At 42.2% G+C, this 13,112-nt stretch overlaps 1 protein-coding gene across 6 annotated transcripts in view; it reads left to right on the top strand.

Annotated features, from left to right (window-relative positions):
• Window positions 1–8,059, top strand: part of PDS5A (PDS5 cohesin associated factor A) — a 58,977-nt gene extending 50,918 nt beyond the window's left edge. For 3 of the 6 annotated variants that reach the window (XM_081208675.1, XM_081208674.1, XM_081208676.1), the window contains exons 30-33: window positions 439–584; window positions 1,532–1,637; window positions 2,317–2,672; window positions 6,013–7,026. In XM_081208675.1, coding sequence (XP_081064801.1) covers window positions 439–584; window positions 1,532–1,637; window positions 2,317–2,672; window positions 6,013–6,328 — 924 coding nt within the window. In that variant the 3' untranslated portion in view covers window positions 6,329–7,026. Of the gene's footprint in view, window positions 1–438; window positions 585–1,531; window positions 1,638–2,316; window positions 2,673–6,012 lie in introns of all 6 variants that reach the window. The other 3 variants (XM_081208678.1, XM_081208677.1, XM_081208679.1) reach the window with 3 other exon arrangements.
• Window positions 8,060–13,112: the final 5,053 nt, after the last annotated feature.

Genomic DNA, 13,112 nt, shown 5'->3' with positions numbered 1-13,112 from the left:
TCGGGCGACAGGCTGCCGCCCCAAGCCTCGCGCACCCGGTGGGACCTCCTGCCGGGCGCGCGAGGCTTGCAGGCATTCGCCCCATAAGACGCACCCTGATTTCCCCTTCATTTTTGGAGGGGAAAAAGTGCGTCTTATGGGGCGAAAAATACGGTGATTTAGGCATGTGGTGAACTTGAGGTTGTAGGGAAATGAAGCCTTTCACTATAACCTTGGAGCTATATCACATTTATAAGTAGGAGAAAGTTCAGGAATTTTCACTGAGCTAGTTGTAGCTGCAGCTATTTAATGATATCCAATTAATATGTCTTATAGACCAAAATGCAAGGGGCCATTTTATATATTGTAGAGTTGTTTTTTTAAAAAATTATACATTGTGAATTGTGTGTTTGCATGTATTTCAAACTTATTAAATAAGCCTGCTCTTGTTCATTTTAGCCCAAACCAACTGGTGTATTAGGTGCTGTAAATAAACCTTTATCTGCAACTGGAAGGAGACCATATATCCGAAGTGCAGGATCAGAAACTGGAAGCAATAATAGCGTAAACTCTGAACTGAGCTCTCCTGCAGGAAACAAATCAAGGTCTAAGACTTTTCAGCAATATAATTCAGATTTTAAAAACATATTATGTTAAAGGATTCTCTCAATATAGGATTGTACTTTACTTCTCTTAATTATGTGGAAAATTGCTATTTTTCAGTTTATGTATTTTATTTTTCTAAAATTCAGAGTTTGCAAACTTTTCAGTGTCATAAAGGAATATCAAATTCTTAGAATTCCAAGTCCTTTAATGAACTAAGTCTGCCAATCACTTCTTCACCTCCATTTTGAATTTTGAAATGAACATTTATATATTTGGTCTCACCATCTGCTTTCAATTGTATTACCTGTTAGAATGTTTTATGTAGTTGCAGTATTATATCTAATGAGGTTTGGATGAAGTTCACATTGCTATAGCTTCTCGGCCTTTTGGCTTAAGATCAAGTGTAGTATCTGTTCTTATCAGCACATTGCTAGTTGCACATTTTTCTCAAATTGTTAACTCTTTTACTCACACACACAGCTTTATTGTGGTCCATAGACCCAAAATACACAGTACAATAATATCAGCAGTTATTACTGTGTAAAAACTAAATATCAAACAACAGAACCGATTGAGTGCATATCTATGTTCACATGGATTTTTAAATATTAGGATTAACATTGAAATTAAGTATTTCAGGGTAGAATTTATTTTAAATGCATGGTTTTTTAAATAACATCTTCCACTTTCAACCCTGGGGATTGCTGTAGTTAAAAAGATAATGAATTTAAAAAGTTAATGCAGGATCACAATCCAGCACACAGGCAGGGGCATATTAAAACGTTTGCATTAGGATTAACCAGTTTACAAGAAATCTTGATCAGTTCTTTTACCTTCTTGATCAGTTCTTTTACCAATTAGGCTTAAAGAAGGGAAATAGGTTTCTTTCCCTTCCATAATTTAACAGAAAACAAATTTACATTGATTTTTAAAATTCTTCCAACAGAGAGCAGAGCTCAGACATATCAGAAACTGGTGTCAGTGAAAATGATGAAAATCCAGTGAGAATTATTTCTGTCACCCCAGCAAAAATAGAACCTGTAAAGAACAAGGTATGGTTGTTTTTTTTTAAAGCATGTTCTACTTTTAGGTAATCCGACTAAAAAATGTATCCAGGAATTGGTGACTAACATTTTAATATAACTGTTGCATTTTATTTGCCATTCCATGAAAACACATCCCAGATTGAGAACGTCAACAGTTTCCCAACAAGGCGGAAGAAGTCAGCTTAGCAAGTTGATAGCAAGATTTTCCTTATTTATTCAAATATCCTGCTTTAATGTTGCTGTACTATGTTTTGGCTCCAGTTGAGCTGCTCTTGAGTGTGGTACAGAGAGAACTTTTAAAGCACATTAAATAATATTATGCAAGGACTTGTCATGCCATCATCTGATAGTTTGTTTCATGCCCATAATGTTTTAAGTTGGATTTTAATTTAAGTAGAAAACCTAAGCCAGTAGACACGACATTGAGAAATAATACTTCAAAGCTGGTTGTATTTCTATAACGAGTTGCCCAAATGCTGTTTTATATTTTTGGGAATGAGAATTCCCCATTGCAACAGTATGTCCCCTTGGACCGATTATTTTGTGGTACTTGAAAGGTTTTTGCTGTAGCTGCCCTTGGAAACTTCTTTCTAAAATGCTTGCAAGGTTTTGAAGCAGATATAACTGCCACCTGACTGTCAGGGATTCAGTTGACAACAAACTAAGCCTTATTTCCCCCCTCTAGGAGATAAACTCTGATCAGGCAACGCAAGGAAATGTTAGCACTGAGCGTGGGAAGAAAAGAACTGCAACAGCCGCCGGAGCAGAAAATATTCATCAAAAGTCAGAAGAGAAAAAAACAGATGAATCGGGCCAGCCTGCCCCTCCCAAGCCGAGGAGAGGGCGTCCTCCCAAGTCTGAATCTCAGGGCACCATGGCAAAAAATGCTGAAACAAGTAAACCATCTGGTAGGGGGCGGAAAAGGGCAGCACCCAGCCAGGAAGGTCCAGGGAGTTTAGAGGCAAGCAATGCCAAAGCACCAAAACAGCAAGAGGCGCCGAAAAAAGCAGTACCAGCACAGAGACAGATTGATCTACAAAGGTAAACACAAATACACTGCTTTCTTTCTCTGGGAAGTTGTCCTGAATTGGCTATAATTTGTCAGAAATGCCAAGTGACATCACGGTAAATCCTAACCATCTCCACGGAACTTCTTTTGCATTTTTTTGCAAACTGCTCCCTGCACTCTTTCCTCCCTCGTCGCATGTCTCTTGTTTATTTGTGCCCTTTAATTCCTCTTTACTTAGCCTTTTGCCATCCTAGTCCTTCCCCACCACACACAAAATCCAATTGCTGAGCAATACATGTTTTCAAAAAGTGCAGCTAGTTCATTTGCATAACACAGGTTTTCTTTAACACAGAGATATGTGTTCATGTGTAAAAAGACATCCCTCAAAAGATTTTTCCCCCCATGCAAATGCAGATGAACCTCAGGGTCAAGGAGTGTGGAAGACCAATTACCAGAAGTCTCTCCATTTTAAAAAGCCAGCTGACATGGAATATTCAGAGCAGCAGTGGCTGCTGATAAGTTGGCAGAGTAGCCAGCTCTTGGAGATCTGATCTTGCCAAAATATCCAGAGCATTGGTAGGCAAACTAAGGCCTGGGAGCCCAATCGCCTTCTAAATCCAGCCCGTGGGCGGTCCGGGAATCTGTGTTTTTACATGAGTAGAATGTGCCCTTTTATTTAAAATGCATCTCTGGGTTATTTGTGAGGCCTGCCTGGTGTTTTTACATGAGTAGAATGTGTGATTTTATTTCAAATGCATGTCTGGGTTATTTGTGGGGCATAGGAATTCGTTCATATATCCCCCCCCAAAAAAAAAATATAGTCCGTCCCCCCACAAGGTCTGAGGGACAGTGGACCAGCCCCTTGCTGAAAAAGTTTGCTGACCCCTGATCCAGTCAGTCAACCATACGAGCTGCTTCTGTCCCTTCTTGTTAAGAATAGGCAACTGCTGCTGGGATCAAGAAATTTGAAAGTAGGCACTAATGGAAAAACCCTTAGATTGTTCATGTTTAGGAAAAACTCGTGAGGTGGATAGATTTCATGAAACATGGTATTGCTTGTTTGCAACTAGTCCTCTGGATACACATGGCCAACTGTGGTCAGGAACTCTGGGCTGAATAGTACAAATCAAACAGAGACATTCTGTAATATTACTACAGACGACCTATTATTTCCCTTATTGGTGGAATCAGCTGGTTTGTTTTCCCTAATGTTAGGTATCGTTATTTTTATCCTGCATGCTTTATAAGAAAAATAAATAAACATGTTTTTTTTTTAAAAAGAATTGGCAACTGGCCCCCTAAAGGTTCACTCTAGTTCCCTATGTACTCACCTGCCGTTATGCAACTTGATGGCTTTCTTCAACGCAAGTTGAGAGGCAGGTAAAAAAAATATTTGACATCCCCATCCATGTGTAAACAGCAAAATTGGCTGTGGTAGATTTTTCTTCTTATGTATTATGCATCTCTGCTGTTGTTTACTTAGCACAAGGCATGTCAGAGTAAGCAGTTGAAGTGCATGATGGGAGAAAGTTGTTCATAGTTGGAGCGTGAGTTAGTCTTTTGCGTGTGGCTTGGTTCACATCAGAATCAGTGGAGAAAGCCAGTGTAAATGGTTTCAGAAATCCCCTAACTAGGGATAATACCACCCATCTCCAGGGTAAAGAACTTTGAGGAAGAGATGTCTCTTCGGGCATGAGAAAGAAATTCTGCCTTCCTCCAGACCGTTTTGGCACTTTGGCTCATCTATTTTCTGCCTGCAGTTCCTCAAGTGTGCAGTGAGGAGTAGCTACTGCAACCTGGACCCAGTCTCAAAAATCAAATTCAGAAGCAAGCAGCTCTTCCAGAGCACCTGAGCAACCTGGCTGCTCTCAGTTTTGTGTATTCACCTCCTCCCTGTTACCCTCTGTGTGTGCATGTTGCTGTGGAATAATGGCAGCACAGTAGGGTAGAATTGGGACTTCTGGAAGTGGTGTGGGGCTAGGATTTGTGTTAGGGATAGTTTTCACTGGGATCAGGCATCATGACAAGGCAATGTGGTGTTATAACAACTGTGGCATCCCCACACACTGGAAGACTTAAGGGGCCTGTCAAGATGGTTGACAAGCATGGTGCCCCTAACCAGTCTTACTGGTCCTTCAACCTGTGGTCAATTATAAAATTGTTTTTAAAACTAGCTGTTGACCTGGTGAATTAGCAGGAGTAGAGATACCTACTTAATTCACATATGGCCTTCCTAGGGTGGTGTTTGCTGTTGGCTACTGACCATTCCCCTGGTCAAAAGCATCAGCATGAAAGAATCCTGCCCAGGAATCCTTAGCCTTCTGAACAACTGTCCGATGAGTTTACTTTGCTGCCCGAACCATGGGGGTTTGTTTCTTAAATTTCAGCCCCCTTCAAGGGCTCACAAAGGCAGTTACTGGATGTCCAACACCAAATGAGAGGGACCGGCTTCCTCACATAGTCAGGAGCAGCCTGAATCTCTCGCAGTTGTCTCTCTGGAGGTAGTATCAAGTCCTAATCCTACCTTCTCCCCACTCCCATCCTCTACATATGTTAGAAGATTCCCGGGAAGGGAGATGGTCAGGGTTGGTGGCCACAAATAATGGCTGGCTGCACAGCCTATTTCTTAGACTGGGAGGAGTTTCAGAAGCAACCATTGAGATGGCATACGGATCTGGTGCTCAAAAATGGTACCAAATATATGCAGGCTCTTGGGTAGGCCTGCCCAACTTGTGATCCCAATCAATGTGGCCAATCAATGTTGTAACATGACTACTAGACTGTCTTGAGCTTGTTGGGTCACAAATTGGGAATGCTTGTCCTTGGACATGCCTAAATTAGCTCTTTGAGATCTTATTGAAAACAGAGGAGATATTCTTTTATGTAAGGAATTTGATTAGACATCCTTTTAGATGTATATACTGGTGGGGGGAATCTGTATCTCTGGCATAGTTAAAACCAACTGAAGTATACAGGCAACAACCATTTACGCTTGTTCAATGCATGCATGATCATGTACACGTGCATCACAACAACCCAGAAGTGGCCAGAAAAGGGGGCCAGGAATGCAACCCCCGTGCAAATCAGATGTTGCCTGTATTTAATAGTATATATTGTTCCAATATAGCTGATAATTGTCTAAAGCAGTATAGAAACCATTCATACACATCTGTAAAGTCCATTGTTATTCCTTATGTAGACCTCTTGCCCTTTCAAAGAAGGTTAAGAGAAATCTCATGCTAACAAAAATTGACTTAAGCTCCGAAAAGCAGAGCTCATTTTGTCTCAGCTCAAAGGACAGAAGTGCAACTCCTAGTTTGATTTAGCTAGGCTTTTACTCCCAAATGATATTCCCATTCTAACGTTTTTCAGAAGCAAGGTGCTGGGAAGTGATGGAGAGTCAGTGTTCGAGGTAGAATCAAGTCCTGGATATTCTCCAGGTGAAATGGATCTTTTTAAGCTTTGTGACACTGAGGATACAGGCAGCCAGGAAGACACTGAGGAGACAGAACTAACAGAGAGTGGCTTCCTGAAGGTGCAGCAGGGAGATTATACAGGGCTATGTTTGTATAATTATGGGTGCTGGGAGGAGGTGGTGCTGGTCAGTCCTTGTAGAAATGTCACTGACATGGATGTAGAAGATCACACAGTAGTTCTGCATGTTAAAAATTTAGTGGAAGTTAGGTAATGAAAGTCAATAAACTGGGAGGTCGTGAAACTGCTATATTCCTGTCATTCTTCCCACCTTCCTTCCTTCCTTCCTTCCTTCGACAAGAGCTTCAATTGCTGAGCTTTTTCTAGACAAATGCTAGAGCATCTTTATGATGCTCTTTACATTATTGCAGTGGAATAAACTGTTGTTGCTTTAAATTTAAAGTAATATCTCCCCCCAAATCAATTCATAAAAAGATTATCATCCTCCTATAAATGCAAATTATTGTCTTCAGTGGAATTTCGACCAGACCTTTATCACCTACATCAAAGATGATGTAGATTCAAACACAATTGACAGACATAAATATTCAGGTAATGTGTTCAGTGCTGCTTAGTTTCAGGTAAGTGTGCGTAGGCTAGATGACTGAATACCATATACCCATTTATGCTGGGTTCCAAGATGGAACAAAGACGGGATATAAATTTAATAAAAATTAAAAATTAAGGCATTAAAGAATTGATTTAAAAAAAAAGAAATCAAAGGTGCACTTCAGAGGGGAAGGTTCACTTCGCTCGTGAACGTTTTCCCAGTAAGTTTCATTTTCTAAACTTTCTTCTTCTTCTCTTCAAGGTAAAAAGAAAACTTCCTTGCAAGGGGAGGAAAAGGAGGGCCAAATGAAGGCATGCTCCAAGCTTCTGCAAAAACCAAGAAATTTCCTGTATAAGGAACTGAAAATTCTCAGATCACACCGCTTTCAGCTCTGAAAACAGAAGGAAAATCCGCTTCCCTTTCAGATGACATTATTCTGCTGAAACTCTTGAGAGAGGCTAAAAGCATCTGTACTTATTTTCCCAGAGACTTTTTTTATGAAAAGTCAATAATTAAGCAAATTGCTTAACACTTGATTCCAGTTTCTGCATATCTGGAGTTAAAAGTGTTTTACTCCATAAATTTTCATGCTGCATTTTTTAAAAGAAAGTCAGAATGAGATCCTTTAAAAAATTCAGACCTAGAATCAGGTATTGCCCACCCTTTTTGCAAGAAAAAATAGAAGCTTACTGAAATAATTTTAATCCAAGACACAAGGAAAATACCTGAATTCTCATCTGCTTTCCTTTTGGAGACTCCTATGTATAATTCTTTCCAGCTAAATAAGATGTACAGATTTTGGTTCCTGCTATGAAAAGTCACATAGTGACAATTTTTATACATGTTGCTTTCTGACTTTTTAACTGAGTGGGAGACTAATCACTTGATTGATTTGCAAGTAGACATTTCATTTTTTTTTAATTTCCCTCTCCATTTTAGTTTAATATAATTTGCAATAAATGTACATATTGTTGGTTGTTTTATAAAAACATCACTTTTAAGTGGGTTTACTCCTGTGGTTCTGTTGGAATATTCTAAATTTAATGGAGTAAAGGCAGCCCAGCATTTGATTTTATAATGTTTGTCACCAGATTTTTATTATTGATGTAAAATATCAATTTTTAAAAATAGTTGGACTTTTGGCAGCTTTGTAAGGAACGTTGGAAATGTTTAGGATTGCTCTCAATTTTAAGCATTGTGCTGATTGAAAGTAAGTCTGTTTTACGTTTTTGTCTTCCTGTCCAAGCTCATTTTTTAATGTTTAATTTTAGAAGACTTGCATCAATATTGATTTTCCCCCTGGCATTGTTCAGCATACAGTGTACACTTTTAATGTACACATGATCATATTTAAGTTTGTTGCATAAAATAAATGCTTCTAGGTGTCATATGGTATCATTTTTCTCCCCAGAAAAGTATAATTTCTACTTTGCCTCAGTTCTGCATGGCATCTCTGTATTTGTGTAGGACCAATAAATTTCCTGCTGCCTAAGCGCTGATGTCAACACATAAGATTTTGACACTTTGGGAAAGTGTGTGTTCTCCAGTGGACCAGATAGTAGTGTAAAATACTTATGCCCTGGATTTCATAGATTAAAAGAACAAAATAGGAAGCAAACAGCTAATCAAACATCACTCAATAAGGAATAGAAAGATTTTGCATTTTGAACAGAACCTCTGGTCATAGTTTTCACAGCAAGATGACGTGTATTCTGGAGTGTTCAGAAAGCAAAGAGCATTCCAGTATTGCACACAACACCTCTAAGAAACCTAAAATAGGTTTCAGGGAGACAAGAAAAGCTGCAGATGGTATAATGCAAAATACATTTACTAAGGTATGTAGCCAAGGAGATTTCCCAAGTCTGTTTGAGGGGAATTGTAGTTTTTGATATGCTGAATCAAAATCTGCCTGTACTGTAAGGTCGTAGAATACAATTTCTTGAAATTCTGAATTTTGCATTTTGTCACCTTTAGTGCTGATCAGAGGAATGTAGCAAGTATCTCTATACCAGTGTTTAATTTGGGACAGAGGCTATGAAGATAGTCATTAGTGAATGTGTTCTTGCAAGACATGTCCTGTACTTGAAGGGGTTTGTACCATCATCAGGTGGGCTTTTTTAAATGATGGATTACATCTAGGAGATGCTAGAGGTCACTGAAACATTAGTGTTCTATATTAAATTTTGAGGTTAAGAGCTTAGCATGGGTGATCAATCCAAACCTGCCTTCTGTAATCCCATGCCCTCCAGAAGTTTTAGGGTATAACTCCCATCAACCCCTGCTAGCCAACGGCTAGGAATTATGGGAGTTATAGTACAAAACATTGGAGGGCACCAGGTTTGGCAAACCTGATCTGAGCTTTCTTAATACCCCAGTGCAGATGCAGAGGAAAGAACTTCAGAGCTACCTAAATATACAGTGGTGCCTCGCAAGACGAAATTAATTGGTTCCGCAAGTTTTTTCTTCTTGCGAGTTTTTCGTCTTGCGAAGCACGGTTTCCCATAGGAATGCATTGAAAATCAATTAATGCGTTCCTAGGGAAACCGCTTGCCAGGCTGGTGGTGCGGAGAAGGGCTTTTCTCCGCACCGCAAGCCTTCAGGACAGGTACGGGAACAGAGGGGAAGGCGCGCAGCGCTTTCCCTCTGTTCCCGGGGCTTGCGTGGGAGGAGGGTTTTTCCTCCCCACCGCAAACATTCAGAACAGCATTCTGAATGTTGGCGGTGGGAAGGAAAACCCTCCTCCCACCCCAAGTCTTCAGGAAAGCCATCCGATGCCGCGCGGCAGCATCGGAGCTTCGTTCCGATGCCGCGCGGCGGGAGGAGGCGTTCCCCCCCCCGCCGCCCGGCATCGGAGCTTCGTTCCGATGCCGCGCGGCGGGAGGAGGCGTTCCCCCCCCCCCCGCCGCCCGGCATCGGAGCTTCGTTCCGATGCCGCGCGGCGGGAGGAGGCGTTCCCCCCCCGCCGCCCGGCATCGGAGCTTCGTTCCGATGCCGCGCGGCGGGAGGAGGCGTTCCCCCCCCCCGCCGCCCGGCATCGGAGCTTCGTTCCGATGCCGCGCGGCGGGAGGAGGCGTTCCCCCCCGCCGCCCGGCATCGGAGCTTCGTTCCGATGCCGCGCGGCGGGAGGAGGTGTTCCCCCCCCCCCGCCGCCCGGCATCGGAGCTTCGTTCCGATGCCGCGCGGCGGGAGGAGGCGTTCCCCCCCCCGCCGCCCGGCATCGGAGCTTCGTTCCGATGCCGCGCGGCGGGCGGAGGTCCGAGGACAGCGGGGAAGACGCGCTGCGCTTCCCCGCTGTCCCGGAGATTTCCCTATGGGCTGTCGTCTTGCGAGGCAAGCCCATAGAGAAATTCGTTTTGCGAAGCGCCTCCAAAACGGAAAACCCTTTCGTCTAGCGGGTTTTCCGTCTTGCGAGGCGTTCGTCTTGCGGGGTACCACTGTACTATAATGTTTCTTAATCTGTGTCAGGATGTTACCAGTCCAGTGTGTGTAGATTTAAGTCTACCACCATTTGATTAACCAATTTTACTTTCTTCCAGATGTCATGGACCACCGCCAGGTGTGCTCCATGGCGATTTCCCTTTGTACAGAAGAGGAGAGGCCTAAGGACACTTCCAGCAAGGGTCTGGAGTCTGCCTTGAAAAACAGCTTGAGGGTTTTTGTGTGGATGGCCATCTGTCATGGATGCTTTAGTTGAGAGTCCTGCATTGCAGGGCTTGGACACAGGACTCCAGGTGGGATCTGACCAGGGCAGAAAAGAGCAGGACTATCACTTCCCTTACCAACTTCTGTTGATGCAGCCTAGAATAGCATTAGCCTTTTTTGTGGTTGCATCACTCTGATGACTCATGTTAAACTAGAGGTTCACCAAGATCTCTAGAACCTTTTCACATGTACGGTGGTACCTCGGGTTACAGACGTTTCAGGTTACAGACTCCGCTAACCCAGAAATAGTACCTCGGGTTAAGAATTTTGCTTCAGGATGAGAACAGAAATCATGCAGCAGCGGCAGTGGGAGACCCCATTAGCTAAAGTGGTGCTTCAGGTTAAGAACAGTTTCAGGTTAAGAACAGACCTCCAGAACGAATTAAGTTCTTAACCCGAGGTACCACTGTGTTCTACCAGGACTTGACTATGAGCATTATTCCTTTCGGAAAGTTCATTCTGGAAATGTGCCGGGGACGACACACAGCTGTGTCTGCAAGGATATATAAGCTTGGAGCATGATCTAACCCAGACCCATCGTAGTTGAAGAGATAGTTGTTTATGCTTGGTCTTCTCTCTTACAGCGAAAGTTAAATTGATTTTCCGCATAGCTGGTGGCACTTCTATTCTTCTGCTGCTATTGTACTCACAGATGAGTTAGATGTGGGAGAAAACCGTCCATTTCTCCTTCCAAAATTTCAGGCGATTTCCTTGGGGGAAGACCTAGAGATAAGGTGGCTGTATGCGTGCGCTGCTGTTGCATTTTGAACTTTGTGCCAAGTAACTCAGGGAAAGCACAGCTCATCAGTACGTGATGGGGCTTTTTGCTACCCTGGGCTGCTTTGGAAGAGTGAGATATTTGAAAAAGATACCTGCAGGCCGCCATGTGAGCGACCAGAGTTGTGTGCATCCTAGACTTAACTTTTTTGCCTCAGCCGATGCTGCCTCTTGGCAAAACTATCAGAATGTTCAATCAGTTGTGATTCAGTTGCTCCCAAGACGCCAATCTAGGATTAAGGAGAATATTCTGTCCCTACCCCTAAGTGTTTCGGCACATCTGCCTCAGCAATAGGCACATTGGGAAGGGGTAGTTTAGGGCTCCCAGAATATGAAAGCTCTATTATTGTGGATTAGGAAATGGTTTTGTGTGTGTTACCCAAGGCTCAGCATACTGGTCACAATATGGAAGGTACCGTATCTTTTTTGGGAGGAAGTTCCTGCTCTTAGCTGGGCTGGGGAGAAGAATGCCTCCTCTGCAGCAGAAAAATGCAAGTTAGGCTGGTAGAAGTAATCTCACAAGATCCAATATGCCTTCCTGAGCAGATTCCCAGTAAGAAAATTCCTAGGTTTTTGGCCACAAAGGCAACAAGTAGTGAGAACAAAAGTTTACTAATGCTGCAAGGAACACTCAAGTAGCAACGCCTCAGCCACCCGTTCATTTAAAAAAGATTTTAACAAAGCATAAACACAACTGGTTGATTTGCACACATACCTATGTCTGCTCCATAAAATCCAACTTGCTGGTCTATGGGTCATCACTCTTGTAATGTAATGAGACCATTATATCACACTTAAATAGTGGTGCATCATCTCCTGTTCTGGAGAGATTTATTACCACAAAGTAAAATGGAAAGCATTTTCAGGGAAACATGCATTTATTGTTAAGCATTTGCAGTGGAAATCAACATTTTTAAAGTGTATTTATTATTTTTTTAGAAAAATGGCATACAAAAGTGTTGCGCGGCTTTTATTCTCAAGAGACGCAAACACCAACGTTGCATTGCAGCCCGCTCACTCACAATGAAATGTCCAGTTGAAAGCTTCCTACAAATAGCCTTTGTCACCTTGGTTGGGAAGAAAAACCAAACCAAAAAAACCTCCCACCCCCACAACATAAATTGAAATGGAAAACGGCAACAGGTCAGCAAGGATCTTTGACAGTACCACTTTTCTGAAAGGGGAGGCCCTCTCTAAAAACCAATGTAAAGCACCACATTGCAAATTTTATTAATGGGCTCCTATAGTACTGTTGGGTTTTGTTGGCATGATTCTGAATGGTTATTTCAAACTAGTAGATTCTTCCCATCGCAGAGGGACTAACCAGAAAGCAGCACTGTCATACAATACACAACTTGCAAGCTTTCATCCTTTAGGGAATGGAGTCACGAATTTATTACAGTACAACAAAAACAAAAAAGCAGGTAGGGGCATTTAATAGCTCCAAGTAGAAGAGTAGGCCGGTTAAGTATGGCACTTAAAAAACCCAAAAACCTGAAGGTTGGGTTATGTATTGAAAAACCCCAAATCACTTTGGAAGCATTAGTCTAACAAGGATGTAGCTGTGCTTGCATGTCAAAGCAGAGTGAATACCGCAGCTCTAGTCACAATGGCTGCTACTTCTGCAACTGTAATGTTTTTCCTATGCTTATATTCATGCAATTAAGCCTTGTTTAGAAAAGTCTTTGATTGAGACATTCTCCCTTCGACCATGATTTTTGCAGTTAACTCTGCTAAACTTCCCAGACTGCCAACCCACTCAGAAAAACTCCCGTGGATTATGGCAATCGACAGCCATCATGCATTTGGTTACCCAATAAAACTCAAAATCTGACAGTGGTAACCATTTATGAGCCTATCAAAATGTCCGTGATGGGAGCACGGTTCTTATCCAAACAATGACTGCAAAAGCCACCAAGATGTTTAAAAAATAAAAGCCCAGTGTCATTGCCATCATTAAGTTGTAAAA

This window comes from Podarcis bocagei (genome assembly GCF_964188305.1).
Source record: "Podarcis bocagei genome assembly, chromosome: 9".
Classification (NCBI taxonomy): domain Eukaryota; kingdom Metazoa; phylum Chordata; class Lepidosauria; order Squamata; family Lacertidae; genus Podarcis; species Podarcis bocagei.
This window is presented reverse-complemented; position numbering and strand designations above follow the sequence as displayed.